The sequence below is a fragment of the Pieris rapae genome, chromosome 21 (genome assembly GCF_905147795.1).
Source record: "Pieris rapae chromosome 21, ilPieRapa1.1, whole genome shotgun sequence".
NCBI lineage: Eukaryota > Metazoa > Arthropoda > Insecta > Lepidoptera > Pieridae > Pieris > Pieris rapae.
This window is the reverse complement of record NC_059529.1, coordinates 8334012-8353186: the sequence shown is the minus strand read 5'-3', so window position 1 is coordinate 8353186 and position 19175 is coordinate 8334012. Positions and strand designations below refer to the sequence as shown.

General features: G+C 34.6%; 1 protein-coding gene across 1 annotated transcript; it reads right to left on the bottom strand.

Annotated features, from left to right (window-relative positions):
• Positions 1-11630: 11630 nt before the first annotated feature.
• LOC110993896 lies at positions 11631-18902 on the bottom strand. Its single transcript, XM_045632985.1, has 7 exons — positions 18830-18902; positions 16521-16899; positions 14927-15096; positions 13967-14571; positions 12355-13882; positions 12165-12276; positions 11631-11770 (listed from the first exon to the last, which is right to left on the bottom strand). The coding sequence occupies exons 1-7, from the start codon at positions 18900-18902 to the stop codon at positions 11644-11646; spliced, it is 2994 nt and encodes a 997-aa protein (XP_045488941.1). The 3' UTR covers positions 11631-11643.
• Positions 18903-19175: the final 273 nt, after the last annotated feature.

The following is a 19175-nucleotide window of genomic DNA, read 5'->3' as shown; positions in this document are numbered from 1 at the left end:
TAATATATCATGAGAGTATTACATTTTTCCAATCGTCAAAAGAAAAAGCGTAGGAAAACTTAAAAAATTTGGTTTTGATGACATTTTAATAAGTTATGTCATAATTATAAATAAAAGAAGGGTCCTGTTTTGTTCCCCTCTATATTACGTGTTAGGCAATTAGTGGCAGTCCCCCAAAAATCCCGATCACAGTTAAATGTTTCTGAAGGAACTGTAATATTTATTACGTTTTAATACCGAGCACAGGTCACATAGTTGACTTCATAATATTGATAGATGTGCGTATCTACTTAAAGTTTGAAATTTTACATATTAAAGTTGTTTTCGGCTTTGAAATTTATTGAAAACGTCAACGGATATTGATGTTAAAACTACTGTATATAAGATTTGTATGAAGTCGAAAAAAGTGGAGAAATAAATCGTCAGTGAAATGTTGTATACGTATGCGTCATTAGATTTCAGAGACAAGTAACCTTTGCTGCAGAACACGAGCAAAACACGAGGACAAAGCATGCTACAGTTGTATCTTTTATTTTGTGTGAATCCCGAGGCTCGTTTGCGAACAATTTCTCGAATCGGCTCCGCACAAATTGACTCCACGTCGGAACACAAAACGAAGGCCCCTTGACGACTCGAGTAAGCATTCTATTCACGACGATTAATAAAAATATACCTCAAATAAGGAGTATCAAAAAAATCAATATCTTTTGTTGCAAGTAGGTGGCTAATGCTTTAATAAGTATACTTAACGTTTGTTTTTGCGCATTCAGCGCCAATATACAATCAAATCGAAATATAAATTAACTGTCACGCAACGTACAAATCAATAAAACTCTCCGTAAATATATTACATAAAATAGTTCATACATTTTAAAGTACATACGAGTACATAAATATTGTATTATATTTAAAACGTTCTTTTGTCTTGGCTTATTACAATTATTACTGCGTCCGTGATTGCGTGGCCCATGCATTGTTCTTAACGGTTTTAGCGTGGCATCCTGTTTCCTTATGTAGAGAAAATGAATAATTTCGTTCTCTATGTTTGCTCTTTGGATAATTATCCAAAAACAAAAAAGCACTGCAGGTATTATATACTTCCCCTAAAAAAATCCAGTAAGTTTATTTTGCAACCGGGAGCCTAATAGCGATATAAAGCCTATTGGGCTTTTCTTGAGTTGTTTTCAGTATCGAGGTAACATTGAGTCAGGTAAAGGTTAATGCCAATCTAAGCAAGTAATAGCAGTAAGTAATTAAAGCACGTCGCCATTGCAGGGCTTCCTTCACCGGCGGAGGCTGTAAGCTCGTGGCACCCGTAGGGCTGTTAACTTTATCTTATTATCTCAGGACTATTTTTTACTACTTATAACCCAATTATATTAGTGAAAAAATTAATTCAATAAAATAAGAAATGTAAGCCGCATCCTAATCAATCAATTCTGAGGTTCTGCGTAAAAACCCTTGCTGTGCACTAATTGTTGGATTCTCCCTCTAAACCCAATTTACATTTCCTCATTCGAAGAATAAGAGTATCGCAAGGAAGGTCTTATCCTACTTACAACTTATTATAATCTATGGGGACGCGGAGCGGTCTGTCTGTCTTTTTTAAAATGTAATCAATTTCACCTAATCTAGTGTTAGTTAATAGGGGGTTGTGCTGTCCGTGTATATGTGTATCGCGCACAAAAGCTAATCACCGAGGTACTATGACGTAAACCGCGGCTGTCACGTTGAAAATCCTGGAATAGTATATTTTTTGTAACGAGAACCTTTTCTGTCCTGTTTCACTAGCGTGCAATTAATAATTGCAATTTGATAATTCCCATAACATTCATTGAAAGCCCACATATTTGAAAGGCAATAAGGTGGGATATCTGAAACCCGTTTAATAAAATATTTTATTAATAAGATAATTTAAAAAAAAACATCTGCAATGATTTTGTTAATAAATAAATAAAGCCCTTAGGCAGCCCTGTCCCACGTAGCACAATATACACGTTGGCTCATGTCCCATTATGCTGAAGTCCAGGCATTAACAGGATATTGTCGCCTCACGCCCTGCAAATCTAGACTTAGCCGTCGATATATCAAGCTTGGGCAGTACAGTTTACTCTGGCTATTACAATGCTGTAGGCTCGTGACATTTCATGTATTATATGATTTGAATGTATTATGGTACATTTTTAACATGGTGTATTGAATAGTGCCTTCATTTAAATTAACATAGAGCATAACAATATTATACAATTATCCGAATATAGTTATCCGAAAGGTTCATGATAAGATAAGGCCGCTTCGAACATTTTTATATCTCATTTTTTATTTTCTTTTCATATTTAGATATTTGAAATATATTATGGAATGTCAATGAATGCAATAATTGAAAACAAATTTTAAATGTAGAATGTTATTATCGCAAAAGGTACAACTCAGTACAATCAATTTGAAATCATATTTTACATTTGTACAAAATAACTTTCGAAAACAGCAGGTAGGAATTAAACTTTTGCGAAATTTGAAAAGGTATTTGAAATACATTTGACTCGGAGGCCAGGCACGTATTATGTAAATATAAAAACTCCACACACTCCCCGGGGAGGGGAGTCCGGATAAATCAATCGCGTGCTGTGTCTTTGTTTGTACAGATACGTGCACATCGTGTTTTGTTACGTTTTCACGATTTTCAGCTCGAGTGTGCCTTCATTAAACTCTATGTACCCAACGGGAGACGAGAGACCTCATGTGGTATATGGTTGGTTGCGTTGTCTTATCATTTATTGGCTTCGATGGTCACAAAAGTACCTGGTCTATTGAATCTACCCTAAAAGTTAACGTAGTTATGACATACAAAATATTTTCACGAGTCAAATCCGGATTCCAGAAAATTTATAATTAAAATATTGCGTATTTATAAAGTTTGAAAATAAAAAATCTACAACCGCTTTCTAAATGAGGAATTAATTATGTAAGAGAATAATCGTGGCGATTCGTGGAGTTATAATGTCTCGCTAATTACGGTCCGAAGAATTTTTGCTAAAGTAATGAATTCTAAGAAGATTCGAGGAATTGAAACTTTTAATTACTTTTTTACCTTTTTGTTCCATAGTTCAGGATTGACGCAGAAACTGGTCATATTTTGGAAGAATTTCTAAAATGTAATGTTTATTGTACGGAAACATATACAATACACATTTTATCTCTTTTACATAGATTCAAATAATTATTTAGCTTTAGAGAAAGGAGAAGAAGAAATAGATTTGTTTAATTAATTTCATTATCTTTATATAAAGATATAACAATGTCATCGTTATAACATTAGGAAGAAACTAATGTTTCGGGAAAATGAGGTTTTAATACGAACAAGAAGGGTTCATAAATTATTCCGACAATATTAACCCTGCTTCTGCTTAACCCTAGAAAGATAGTCTGCGTAAAATTTACGCATGCGTTTTCGAAAAATTGCTCTCACTTTCTAATTAGCGCGAATCCATAGCTGTGCGTTTAGGACATTTCATTCGTCGTTGGGAGCTACCACGTGCCGTAAGTGTCAATGAGGTAAGTGCCACCGATTTTGAAATATAACGACCGCGTGAGTCAAAATTACGCATGATTATCTTTATCGTGACTTTTATGATTTTGGCTTATATGACAGTTTTATTGTGTTTCGTAACTTTTAATACTTTATATCATAACTAATATTGTTATTTCATTTTTAAAGATATTGAGGCAAATATATAACACAATGGGGAGTACCAATTTAAACGAACACGAAATCCTGGCCGCTCTTATGCAAAGTGATGATGCTTCCGTGTGAGGACACCGACAGTAAAGTAGCGGACCACGACAGTGAAGATGAAGTGCAGAGTGACACAGAAGAAGGGTTTGTAGACGAGATACAAGAAGAACAGCCGACGCCAAGCGGAAGATATATCTTAGAAGAGCAAAGCAGTACTGAGCAACCATTCTCCACATCGGCCTTTCGTAGGATCGTAGCCTTGCAACAGAGGACAATTGGTTTACCTCAATCCCTTTGGCAACAAGCTTGCTCCAAGAACCTTATAAGTTAACCATTGTGGGAACCATACGATCAAACAAACGTGAGATACCGGAAGAGCTACAAAACGGTCGCTCCAGGCTAGTGGGGACATCGATGTTTTGCTTTGACGGACCCCTTACTCTCGTCTCCTACAAACCGAAAACGGCAAAAATGGTTTATTTGTTATTATCTTGTGAGGAGAATGCTACTATCAACGAAGGTACTGGCAAACCAGAAATGATAATATATTATAATCAAACAAAAGGTGGCGTTGACACGCTAGACCAAATGTGTTCTCTGATGTCCTGTAGTAGACAAATAGATGGCCTATGGCTTTATTCGTTGGAATTTGCCTGCCTTAACATTGCCTGCATTAATGCATATGTAAGTTACAGCCATAATGTTAATCGTAAAGGAGAAAAGCCTCTGAGTCGCAAAAGATTTATGAAAAATCTTAGCTTGGGACTGTCTTCTTTGTTTATGCGTAGACGTTTAGAAGTACCTACTTTGAAGAGATATTTGCGAGATAAAATCTCTAATATGTTGCCAATTAAAGTGCCTGTTACATCCGAAGACTATAGCAATGAGCCAGTAGCAAAAAAAAAGGATTTATTGTTCTTTTTGCCCTTCTAAAAAAAGGAGAAAGGCAAATGCGTCCTGCAAAAATGTAAAAAAGTTATATGTTGTGAGCATAATACTGATATGTGCCAAAGCTGTTTGTAACTTACTTTTATGTAAATGTATGTTCCTAAATTATAAGAAAAGCTTACTGTTGATTTTCTACTTAAAATGAGTCTGATTATTAGAATAAAAAATAAGTTTTCATTAGGAAGAGTAAGTGTTATACTATTTTATTAACTTATAGAAGACGTTTAAAGTTTTGTTTATTTTTTAAATACAAATAAAGAAGTTTTACAAATTATCTGCATTATTAATTAATTTAATATATGAGTATATATAATAACATAGAATTCATTAAAATAAACTATTAAACCTAAACCTACAACTAATTCAAATTCATGCGTAAATTTTACGCATGATTATCTTTTCCGTATTACAAAATATGATTATCTTTCTAGGGTTAACATGTAATAATCCCTTCCGATATCGAGATTACGAAGACAATCCCATAAAATATTAGGCATATCTCGAAACCCATTTCTTTAGTCGCACGGCCCGCGTCCGTTCCCCGGGGAATAACGGAATAATGTGACATTCGCTAAAAATGAATTTTAATAACGCCAGGGGTCGTCCGTCCCCCTCACTCGCTCACCGACGCTATCCCTATTCCCTACAACTCCATTCCCGCTTCCCAACACTGCACTTTTATTCGAGTTAGTTAAACTCGGCAATGGAGAGTCAAATCTGAATTCTATTAACGTTTAATACCATAATAAGTATCGCTCTATGTCGGGTCCCAACCCAGTTTTGAATTGCTGATTGCCTTCAAATATCCTTCGTGACTACTTGTTGCCGAGGGAATAAAATCGGTTTTAATGGAAAATGTTGACTTTCAGCCTTTGAATGAATAATGAAGAGTTTGTTTTGCCGGTCCAGTCTCGCTTCGGCGATTTGTAATTATTCCTGCCCTCATGCGTCGTCATTTCGCTGGATTTGGCCGCGTCTCTAATTTACCGACCACCACCCGCCCGCCCTCATCCGCCCTTCGCTCGAGGCCCGCAAAAAGTCCACTGTCTGCTCGGGATACTTGATTGTTTCACACCATGCGTGCAGATTAAAAAGTTTATGTATCTATAATACTGAACTAAATTTACTGAATATAAACTTTTAACGCTATATTTTTTTTTATAACTATATTCATAAACTTTTCTTATAGTAGGTTATTTTCTCCTAAAATTCATGATAAACATTACATATTTTGTCGCAATAAAAAATTCTCTTTTTCCATGAAGCCCACAATGAAACGGCATTTTCTTGATAACAAAGATTAAACTTAGTTACAAAGTAGCAACTGACAGCCCAGTTCATTATCACGGTATTAGCAATCCAAAGGGACGCAATTTTTATCTAATTCCTTCTCATTCTGATCTGAAATTGAGGTCAATTGAAAGCCATTACGAGAGCAATTAAGGATAAATTAAAATCTGTCTGTTCCAAGTAAGTCAGCCCCGTCGCAGCTAATTGAGGTGCACATCTTGGCTAAAGTCGTAGTTTAAGTTAGGGTTAAGAAACATTTTAGGCTAAAGTTTTAGTTATTAAATAACTTTCATTTAAGTTAATAAATGAAAGATTTTCTATCTCTAGGTATATAATAAGCGACAAAAGTTACCTAATAAAAGCATTTTAATAGAAGCGCAATGTCATCCAATTACAGACAATTCCTGTTTCACTCGTAGACAATGTTTTCGAGACAATTAATGGCCGCACTTTTTCAACGTCCCTATTTCGTAGCATTTGATGGTTATTTCCTAGTTTACTTACCTTTTTGCAATCATGCAAATATCAATGACAATAAAAAATGTAGATTTTAAAAAAATCGTGAATTTAAAGAATTTCGCAGTAAATATTATGCATAAACTATGTATTTTTTAATTGACTACTTTTTATTAAATAGCATCTAATAAAAAATTTGAAAGCATTCAGGATTTCCTTTAAAGTCCCGTAGCCTCGAAGACAAAATTCACGAAATCTTGTTTTCTTAAAAAAAACATAAAATTATTCAAATTCAGCTTAAACAAGCAATTCTATAAATTACTTGAGTATTATCCTTTAATCAATCGATCGCTTATAGAGCGGTGTTTGTGTAACATTAGAACGTACAATATGCAGTGTGGTCGTGTCGCCGATGCGTTGTCGGACACAAATAATGCATTGTTGCTTGTCAATTATAGAATAAGCTTTATGTGCAATATATTGCTATATTGCTGTATATAAAAGTTAAGAGCTACTTATGTTATATCATGCGAGTCGTGATGATTTATTTTTCATAATTTGGCGTGTAATTTATAATATGTCATGTCTTTAAGTTTTCAATTCTAACTAATACTAAGAACTTAACAAGTGGGGAAGTCCAGGTCATTGCATGAATGCATTTTTCCTAATCAACGAGTTATAAAAATAGAGAAAATGAAATGAGAATTGAGAGTGTATTATTTGGAATTTGGGAGACTTAAACGAAACTAATAAAAATAGTGTAGTTAAACAGATTGAATATTCAAATGACAGCCTGCGAGGACAATGGTTTGCTTTCCAACTCGTCATTACAAAAGCTTTCAACAAAAATTAAAACCATCTCATAAATAAGTGCAAGTAAAATAGTAAAACTAGAACAATATTAATATTGTTTGTTCTGCGCGGAGCGAGTAATGCTGACTATGCAGATTCCGCGCCACTCATTTAAACATTTTTATATTTCGCTGTATAAAATTCTCAAGTGGACCTGAGATTATGAAAATATGTAAATATAAATATATACAATAATCTCGAAATATAGAGTGAGCACAGAAGCTCATTACCAAATATAATCAACACCTACCTTGTCGTAACTTCTTTGACTTAAAAGCTAAATGCTTCTTATTGTACATTTACTGCCAGTTATCAGGTCCAGATCGCAGAACGGACGAGAAGAATTTTATTCGTCTTGTTTTTTTTTATACAATGCTTGAAAGGAGCTGCAACCATTACACCATGTTGCATTGTGATGTCTTAAGTAATTAATAATTACTTAATTTTTAATTTATTTTAAAGTAATTAATAGTTTAAAATAAATTAAAAACATAGATTTGTCCTCTATCGCAAGCAGACAGGGATTTTGATTTGCTGCTGGCCTTTTATGAATTTGTTAATCTTTATTTACTTTTTCTTGTATACCTCGATAAGCAGTTTACACATAAAATGGTGCTTACACATAAAATGGCGCTTACACAGAAAATGGTGCTTACACATAAAAGTGATTAGTATGCCTAGACATCGTCGATAAACAAAATATTTTAGAACCTTACCACACTTTTAAATGCAACTTTAAGTCCAAAGTAGCATCTCGGTTCTTGGCCGCCTGTCAGTATCGAGCCATGCATTACCTGCAACCTGCTATTTATTGATTGTGTTAATCTCTGGAGACATTTAGCTGAAACATGACCTGTCTCTTCTATTATGGGCAATTCACTCACTGTGATAACTGCTAAATGAATAGCTACGCCAATATACGACATGTTTTAGTGATTTATTAATAATTGCGTAAATTTATCAATAAATCTTGAGTTTTATTTTTTTATTTTATCGTTAATTTTTGTCTATTTTGTTTTGCATTTCTTAATTTTATACTCTATCAGTACAATGTAATCAAAATTCAACAAGCTCTGCCAAGTTCCACGAGTTCTACCTAATTCCTCATCGTACTTAGTTTCTAAATATGAATTTCATTTTGCATTTCGAATTCGAGGCTAAATCTGGACGATCGAGTCGGTAATTCCTGCGTTAAAACCACAATTCTGCCAAAGATAGAAGTGCAAGTTCAGATATGGTCGAATCAATTGTAAGATTCAAGTTCTCCCAGTATATTTCAGTGATATCTGCGAGTGCCGCAGAGGTGGGCACTGTCTGACGCATCGCTTAATGTATGCGAGAGATCGCATGCGGTGCATATTAATTATACTCGCATTCGGTTTGTATAACTGTTATCTTTAAAGCTCACGTTCAAGCTTTGTTGTTATGCAGTTTTGTTATGGAATACTGTTGGTTTTAAATAAATAATAATTAATAAAGCCTACCGCATGTTAGGTTTCATAACACGAGTCACCAGACCCTTCAAAGACAAAACCACATACATCCACCTTTATAAGACGCTCGTGCAATCCCAGTTGGAGTACGCCTGTCCCATCTGGAATCCGCATTACGCTATATATGTCGCACAACTGGAGGCTGTACAAAATAAATTTTTACGCATTTTAAATTATCGGATGAATAGTAGTAGGGCTAATTACAAGGAACTTTTAAAAAAATATAAACTACCTTCTCTGAGTACTAGGCGTAATCTAATAGATTGTGTCACAGTGAGAAAAATATGCGTAAATGAAATAAGTTGTTCAGATCTCCTTGAACTCATACCATTTAATGTTCCTGCCAGGTCTCTACGCTTACATAGAACTTTTAATTTTCAGACTCCCAGAACCAACATTGGGTTCCGCGAGCCTCTTCACAGGATGTGTTCTTCTCTAGATTCAATTAAAAACATTGACCCTTTTTCGCACTCCACTACTGCTTTGTTTAAGAATAAAATAAAGCAGCTCTTAATGTCAGTCTCTTAAGTCTCTGTCTAATTATGTGTGTTGTTGTCATGTATTATTTTTATGGTTGTATAAGTGTAACCTGTTGTGGATGCATCCAATGTGTTTGTATTGTGTTTTATTTTTGACTTTGTTTTTATTATAAGGATGTATCTGTTTGGTTTCCCAATAAATAAATAAATAAATAAATATTTTAAATGAAAACAATAGCCAGGTAGCAGTTGTTACAAATAAACTCAATAAAGTGATATGAAACAAATGTTTCGTAGGAGGTTAATGATGGCGCTGTTATATTAATAAAGTTTTCCAAACTCTATTTATTAAATAATATATTAATTTAATTATATTAATGAAAGGCATCTTTGCTCTTAACTGCATTATACTTTGTCATTATTCATATATCACTAAACCAAAATATCCCTGTTACATTACATATTGTTTAAAATATTGAGAGGACACATGTAAAAGTTCACATTGGTTATGGTCATTGTTTAATAAAATTAGAAGCTCATGTATTTTATATGAAAGTAAAAATAAGCGCGAGTCCATCCAATCCCTAACCGGATTCAAAAGAACGTGCATTACATGTCCCATTATTGAAATTGATATCATTACTGGGATAATAAATATATATATATATATATAGTAACCTCGTAAAAGCATAATGAAATAATGAATCCATCGCGCTGTAAGATTTAATATTTAAATAACACACGTATTTCAATTTTGTTCTCATTAGGTATTCCGGGAACGGCCCGCAGTGTGCAAATAATGCACACCCCAAGGTTTCCCCACTAATGACACGAATTTGGGTGATACTCTCCTATCACACTTCCTAATTATAAAATAATAGCAAAGTTATTGGAGTATAAGTGATGCCTAGTTGTTAGGTATACCACATGACATAGATTTTAGTTTTCATGGTTTATATTCTGATCTAACTTGACTTTATTATATTCTCGAATATTATATTGTATTTGAAAAACTAGTACAAATAGGACTGGTACATACAGCATACTGTCAATCAAATTCAATACATTAATAATTTTTAACAGTAATATAACGGTCTTAAATGATGTTTTATTTTATAGAATAGGTGGCAAACGCATAGAAGGCTCATCTGATGTTAAAATATGTCCGCAAGTGATTATGTATGTCCGAAAGAATTGGTACGCCTTATTCTTGAAGGCCCTAAGTTAAATTGGTTCGGAAATACAAAAAAAAATTCGGGGATAAGTAAAAACAACGAGTGATAGGTTTTACAAATAACTATATTTTAAGTATACGCAGATATACATAGGTAACTTGAAGTGATAGTCGGTAGAGGGGGAGAGGGAAGGGGGTTTACACTAGCGAACTTGCTACAGATATGTAAGTTAAGGTAAAACACCTTTACATTTCAAATCTTATACAATTTTATTATAACCTATATTATTTTACTTTCAACCCAATGAGAACTGAATTTCAAGCCACATTAAGGAAATCATAAGTGATTTTTTAATAATATGAGTGTGAATCTGTAGACATACGCGGCTAGAATAATATACGAATAAGTAGGATAAACGAAGTAGGTTAAATATAATCTATAATTATATACTTTTTCTTTAGAATTCATATAAAAATTAATCTTGTGACTGTTGTAAGTGATACTACTTTTAACGGTCTGGTATTTAATTTCGAAATTGAGATTAAATATATTATAATAGCCAAGTTAAAAGCGATCAAATTGTGTATCAATTACAACAATCACACCACTAGAAGCTAACATTTTTTGTAATCGTTGTTATAATAATATCCAATTTTTACAATTTAATAAACTCCCGCATCCTTATTTATGTCTCTAACTTGATAGTTAAATATTATTTAGAACGTTAAAACGCAGAAATTGTCAAAAAGTAATACTAAGACTAGAAAATATTAAATTCAGTCTTCTGTATGAGAAAATTAATTGAATTAAACAAAAAACCTCTACTGTCACAGTAAATGCATAACTAGTACCATACAAATTGCAACAATGCACTTCAATAATATTATTAAACTTTGCCAATGTTTTATTTCTGCTCTATCCATCTTAAAGTGCTTAATTGTTATTAGAGCAACCAACCAAAAGATGTTGTTTTACTTACAAAACACTAACAAATTTATTACCGTCATAAGTGTGTTATTATATACGAAGAAAGTATTTTTATTCATATTATATTAATAGCTTTCTAGAACAGTCACAGATCATTGATAAAACACAGTTCCATAACATTATTGAAACCCTAAATATTCGCTGCGGCTGTCAAAACACTAATAATAATTATGAGATCTTATAAAAATACGAAATGTAAAAACTATATAAATGTAAACCCGCAGTGTCTAGGGCAAGTTAGAGTAGTTGGCCAGCTCTTTACTATTCTTAAACATGGATGTTATGATCGGGTCAATGTTGTGGTATTCTTTGCCGGAACGGGGCCTCAAAGTGTTCGTAGGTTGACGGTTGATCCTAGAAATTTTAAATAGGTTTAACTTTCTCAAATTTCATAAAACAGTTAATTGGGTCTTAAATACTTAGAGTAGTAATGTTGTGTAGTATTATTGCATTGACCAACAAGAAATCTTTTTTGTATTGCCAATTATTTCATGTACTTTAGATAAATAAATGATGTGTTTTAGAACATTTTTTTTTATTTTCTTTTATATGCAAATAAGCCTCTCGGACGCCCAAATAGGGCAGTCATCGCAGCCCATACACGCATTTAGTGGCCTCTGAGGGAGGAATTTAGTTTGTTGATGGTGTTTTTGTGATTTTGATCGATTCCACAGACCACGGACTGTGGAAGTTTTCCAGAGATTGATCTGTGGATTCAATTAACGGTAAAAGACAAAAATGGACTCACCTGACACCTGTCTGCGTATCTGAAGATGATTGAGATGAGGTTAAGGAAAGCGTTTCTATATAATCCGACATGTCTGACGTTCCACTTGATGTACTATGAGTATCGACTATGCCTAAAATTACAATTAAAATTAAACGTCGTACAGTAATATTATTTTTTTTACTTTAGGCAAATTAAACTTCTTTCATACCTTTAAATTGTTTCGTCGGTAAAACTGGTACTTCAGCCTCCGCAGAAGAAGATTTGGCGCGTATATTTGCCTTGTGGATTTGCATTGACATGTCACGAAGTGGATCGGATGACTTTGACTTTCTTGGCAACGATGAATGGACACAACTAGTAATACCGCCTCGTAGTCTTTTCTGCACCATGTAATGATATCTCGACTGGTTTGATGTGAGGGGCATTTCAAAATCTTGATATTCAACAGTATGTTTCATAGAGCAACTTGATACTCCTGAGTCGTTAGAACTCGACGAATCTCTGTTTCCACCTTTACAAGGGACGCTCGAAGATCGCTTGATTTGAGCATTATCTATATGTTTATTTCGTAAATGTGGGATATCTTTTGAAGAGCTGTCATCTGAGGTCTTATTATCTGATCCAGAAGACTTACAGCAGTCATAACAATCCCTATCGTTATGGCACGTTGAAGTTAGTCTGTTTTCTAAAGCCAAATTTCTCAGTGTTTCCAAAGAAGACGAAGTCAAGTGACTTTCTATACTGGTGTCATATTCTTTCGAATCTTCAAGAAGGGGGGCAGAATCAACAGAACACGAACGTTTTTGCATTGCTTCTTTGGTGATTTGGCTACTATCTGAACAATTATCACGCATCGAATTGCCATTTAGGGTGGGAATGCTTAGACTTTTTTCTATTTCCACACGCTCCATCTTCTGTGAAGTGTGTTTCAAACTTTGTGACCAATTTGGATTGGGTACCATAGGGGTATAGCCAGGATTTGATCCATTCACTCTACAGGGAATCTCAATTTTGGGTTCTTTTGGTGGTTCCATAAGCAAGTATTCATCACACTTTGTCCTTGTATTATGTGGTCCTCCTTTTGATGACTGGTTATGGCCACACTTCAAGCAAAGGTTTTGTTTTTTAGGGACAGTTTTTGAGGCAATATCAATATTCGCACTTAAGGCATCAAGTTCGCTTTGGGTTACTCCTGCTTTTTTTAACAAATCTTTTGCATTTTCATAGTACTCTAAAGATAGAGCAAATTCTAAATTCTCGTAGTTTCCGTAAGGCCCTTCGCATTCTTTTTCATCACTCATATCCATATTTTGATAATCTGTGGCAATATGCTCGAAAGATTCATCAGAGTCTTTACTAGTAGATGTACTTTGGCGATTAGTCTTCCTAGAAACGTCAACGGTTGCATATAAAGCTCCTTCGTCACTGCTACGAGCCGATTCCGCGGGGTTCAAGTTTTCGTTGCTAGAACTGCGATTACAGTATGGCAGGCCAATCAGACTATTTGCCCAATTAGTAACCTTCTGACAAGGACAGTCCACGGGCCGTAAGCTGTCGTCGCAATCTATTATCACTGGATTTTTCTTTGAACCGAATTTGAGTAAACAACCACATTGTTTCTTCAGCACTAAGGAGTCAAAGTAATCCGGTGAGGAAGTTTTAGTTACTTGAAATAAATCCTCCGACAAGGCTTGTTTTATTTTTTTTGGTGTATCATAATACTCCACATTATCAATCTGAAAAAAAAAATACACAAATTTAAAATCAAATTCAAGAAAATACTATTTATGTTATATTAGAAACTCTTGAATTGAACTTACGTCAGAATGCAAGTTTTTAGGAACATCATAGTTTTCATAGGGGCCAACTTTGGGATTATGTACATCTTCATCCTTCAAGTAATTATGGGATGGTTGTTGCGGCAAAAGAGCTGGAGGTCGTTTCTGATCAAAATGTGCTGGTTTTGGCGGTCTGTCTGGAGGTCGATCTTTGCAGTTACATGTGTTTAAATTCTTTTTCACATCTCTTGGAGTCAAGTACTCAGTGCTATTCGACGAGTTGTCTGAACTACTGCCTGGTACTGCCTCCATAGTCCACTCGGGTTGAAAATTAGTACCTGGAGTCAAGGCTACGGTAGATAATCGAGACACTGCACCAAGTTTTGACTGACAGTTGCTGCATCGTTCCAGGGTTATATGATCAGCTCCGTTCCAGGGGGCTTTTGGTGCTTCGCCTCGATCGGCTCTGTACTCGGATTGCTGTAAGTCTCGTCTTTCATCTGAAGGCCAAAATGAAGGGCTCTCCCCACATTCCTCACCAAAATAGTTCTCTTCGTAAAGAGCACTTGCTGAGTCTGGCATAGACTGGTCAAACGATTGAGTATTCATTTCTGACAAACGTGTATTCGGTCTGCTTCTTTCAAAACCTGTATAATGTAACGAAATATTAAAAGTTCATTAAAATACTAGCTATACGTATGTACTTCGTATTTTTTTTAAATATTTTATCTCAAATCCGTACTATGCGATTTGTATACCTATAAGTAGCTACACGATATTTGAAATAATGTTAGTTTATGAAACCCATGTGACTGTACCTTTTATTATATGTTATGTGTTTTATTATATGTATGTATATGAATTAAAGAATTTGAACATCTAACATGATTAAAAACATCTATAAATGTTTAAAATTTAATATAATAAAAGCCTATGCGAAAAAAATAACACAGCATATGGTTTTATTTGACAATAACTAAATATATATATATAACTTCTTACCTGTATTCCCACGTTTGGGTTTGGGTGTAGACACGCTGGACTGCGCGGCCTGGTCGAAGGCATCTGTAATGTCCTGTGCTTGGTCTGTAATAAGCAGATGCAGGCCTTCGCCTTTGCCGCAGCGAGACCCACCCTCGAAACAAAATCGACCTTCCGCAACGCCATACCGCCTGCAAATACAACTCTATTAGAGGCGTAAAGTCTATATAAACTAACAAATAGTTTTAAAGCTGTCTGGGCTGACATGTAAAATACCAATAGTTACTATTTACTAAAATGTCTAATGTATGTAGTTAAAATTTGAATGAACCACCAATAAATAATATGTAAAGCAAGTCTGAGCGATACATTAGGAAGCGACAAATTTATTCAGCATAAATATCTCCAAAAGTGATATTGTCGCGAGTGCAACACGACGCTGTCGACCGCTGCACTGCTTTCGTGTTCAACGAAGCACATTAGAAAGGAACCACGTATGAGTTAGTAACCGTTGACACAGCCTAACACATGCCGTGAAACAATTGAAGTATTGCACTGTCAGGCTATTATTAATAATATACGGCAATATTATAAAAAATATATAAAATATTACACTATATTATTACTAAAAACAGTGTCATCATTTAGGTTTCTATAATTATTTGCAGTTAAGAATAAACAGAACTTGAACAGACAAACAGACTGCAGGAAATTTTCATTTAAATGCTGTATAAATTCATACTTTGTTCATAATACAAACTTTGTAATTCAAGTTTATTTATTTATGCGGTTTTTGATATTATAACATATTGACGTATAAAATAATGTAACCTTCCGATGGTTATAGATAACTGTGGTAAGTAAACTGTGGCATAACTCCAATCGTTTTGCTTTATATTCTGAAACTCTGCAATTTTCAGCTTAAACCGTGTAAACGAGAAGTTAGCTTATAATGGCCGCGGCCACAAAGAGAACTTTTGCATAACTGAAGGATCTATTTGCTATCTTTTAGAGAACACCTAATTGCTGTTGTTACGTTGCATTCATTATGTTGTAAATGTGTTCCGAAGCTGTCTACAGTATGAAACACACAACGGGTATACACATACAATGAATTTTCACACATGTTTTATTCAAACTCACTTAAGATTAAACATTTTGTTTTTTTTAAAGACATCAACCGTGATGACAAATTTTGAGATAGCAGATAAGTTCATCTTTTTCCGAAACTTTCACATACCATCCAGCTAACTGTTAAAAATATGCATTATTTTCTGGCAAGGCGCACGGAAACGAGGCAAAATGGCGTCGAGTTGGCGCGCACAAGATGGCGGCCGGAAGTCGACACCATTAACTCTAGACGAACTACATAAAGCAGATGTCGTTTATGGGCCACCGCGAAATGATCAAGTTTTATTGTGGCGTATATCAAATGGTCGGTTTTAAACAGACCCGCCATGCAATTTTATTATCTTTGACTTTTATGTACGACTTTATTATCCGCTGTCACGTATCAGGAAGCTCTAGTGAATGATGAATAGGCGTTGAAAAAGTTTATTAAGTAAATTTTATACTTTTGACTTTCAACAAACAGTACCAATATTTCAATACTTACCTTAAATGAGCCAGCTCCCAAATTCCGAGCACTCTAGGTGGGACCCCACTGGTTAGCGTAAACTTCCGCCCTTGCAAATGCAGTCTTGCTGGTCCCGCAGGCAACTTCTTTGACCCTCCATTACCGATCATAACCAGATACTGTTTTGGAGAACCGAGCAAAGAGCCCACTTTAACTTGCCATGCGATTAACCTCTCTCTGGATTCAAATGCCAAAACTACGATCACATCTTGGCATATTATAGCAATTGTGTTTGACTCCTTGTCTAGAGTGAACCCAGATTCAAAGCCCAAGAAGTGCTGGAGTGATAGAGATGCCTTAGTTTGGCCCTTCTTGTATCTATCCTTGGGGTCGCGATACAATTGTAGATGAAGGCAGTCTGTAACAAAACGAGGGAGCTGTTAGTTTATGCCATTGAATATTAAAGTTATATTAATGACTGAGAAGATAAAATTGACAGTATCTGTAATACTGTTTATTCACGAACGTCCCAGAATGGAATAATAAACAGTAAATCTAGCTAAGCATTAGAACACATATAGAGTATCGTCATTGCATTTCTTGGTAGTTCAATAATTAAGGCTCAGTGCGGCACAGAACGACGAGTGCAGCTTCAATTAGCGCCGGGAACGAGGCCAACGAGGCACAGCTCTCCGTCACCGACTAATATGTCAATGGTTACTTTATTGTACGATTGGTAGCTCCACATGTTTCTACGTGATTCATACTATGTAGTAGTAAAAAGTACAATTACCAGCTGTACAAAGGGTACACAAACAACAGTAGTATTAGTAGAGTAGTTTTGCTGAAATAACGTAAATATGGTCATGAGACTATTTTTATTATAGATTAATATATATTTTAAGGCACGATTGCAACTAAAATCTTATCCAATACTATTCGTAATTTCGTAAATCCTGAAATAAAAGCAACGAGAGAATCAGAATTTCACTAAACACGGAACTCGAACGACTTATTGTTAAAGTTGATGATTTAATGTAATGACTTGCAAAAAGTGGCCGTTACATCAATAACCGGTTAGAAATGCGGATAAAGGCCGAGTAAAGGCCGGGTAAAAGCCGACTCGTGTTTTGTTCGTTAGGCTTCAGCGGTTAGTTCGTAGCCATGTTAGTAGTTAGCAAAATTTGTGGATATTAATGGTCCGTTTTCGTATTTCTAACATAAAACAATCTTGTAATGTGAATCAAAGCTTCAAAGAATGATTGTATATTCTGTTTGCGCCCCAGTTTAGTTAAAACATTAAACTGAGAGTTAAGTCCCCGAGAAGAGCTGGGGTCAGTCGACGGAGGTCTTTCGTTGTAATTAATTAGTGTCTAGGGCGCGCCGTAAAGTACTCATTAGTATTAAAAATGAGAACACTAATTTTGTCTGTCTGCACTTTGAATAGCACTTAACGTTACTTAATGGACTTCCATTGATATTATTTCAGTTCATTGCTGCATGAGTACGCTTTGAGGATGGGTTGTGAGTTTGGGTGTAATTTTAAATAAATACTTGTTTATTATTCGTAAATCATTTTGATTTATCTTTATTGTAAATATTTATGTTTTATCAATAAACTTTTATTGTATAAAAAATAAGTAATTGGCGCTACAACCTTTGAAGGTCTGGAGCTCGGATTTTTTTATCTGTTTCAAGATCATTTCATGTCAATCTTATAGTAAGTGATCAGCCTATGGCTATTTAGATTTATTTGGCTTTATAGAACCAATTAAAAACAACTCATATACCTACTCATATATCTACGTCCTTATCCCGTATAGTATTTCTTAATTTGTTTCCGATGTTTAGAATAGCGAGAACTTTATAAACAATAATCTTAATAATCGAAAATTAAAAATAATATGCGCAAACACACATGCCGAAGGATTACCGGTGTAATTACGGGCGCGTAATATTTGATACTCGGCAATTATTTGCGTTTCAAAGCAAACCCTTCAGATTAGACGAGTTATTTGTTTGCGATTGTGAATCAGTTGAAACAGAGTAAATATCAGGGCATTAGGCATTTTATTTACTTTTTAGGAGTGAATTATAATGTTACAATTTATTTTCTATTTCCCTAAAGAGTCAAGTCGAATAGTTTACTTGATTCGATATTTAATTATTGACATTAATTGCTAAATGAAAATAAATGTTTTTTGTAATACTTTTTCTTGTATATAATTTAATGAAGAGCAAACAAATGAAAAGGGTTCGGAGGCCCAATAACAACATCAGGCTGCTTAACAAATTCAATCGGATAATTCCAAAAATAAGTCTTTGAAACAAGGCGCCGAATTGCAAACTTGTTTCATCCGGAACTCCCCTCCTCCACACCCTCGGGACTTCAATAAGACTTAGGGAACTTTGAGAATACATTAGGCGACGAACTGACAGGAAGACATTCCTTATGGACTGAATTACTCTAACTATCGGTTTCAGTTCGATTCCCTAGAGGATCGCTTGATGTCTTAACTACTCTTAAATAATATACTTACCACTTGTTTCGTCGGCCAAAAAATGCTACTATGGAAAGATTTTTCTCTGTTCAATACTTATAGGCAAACAATAATCTTTCTATAGGTACAATAACTTTCATGTCTTCAGATTTAGGTTACTAATAACAAATAAAAATATTTGTTATTGCAGTGG

Excerpts from the sequence above, each read along its gene's own strand:
- LOC110993896 (XM_045632985.1), bottom strand. The coding sequence starts at position 18,902 with ATGTATTCTCAAAGTTCCCTAAGTCTTATTGAAGTCCCGAGGGTGTGG. Across the intron at positions 16,900-18,829 it reads GGGAGTTCCGGATGAAACAA|ACTGCCTTCATCTACAATTG; the intron begins GTTTGCAATTCG and ends GTTTTGTTACAG. Across the intron at positions 13,883-13,966 it reads CTAAAAACTTGCATTCTGAC|ATTGATAATGTGGAGTATTA; the intron begins GTAAGTTCAATT and ends TTTTTTTTTCAG.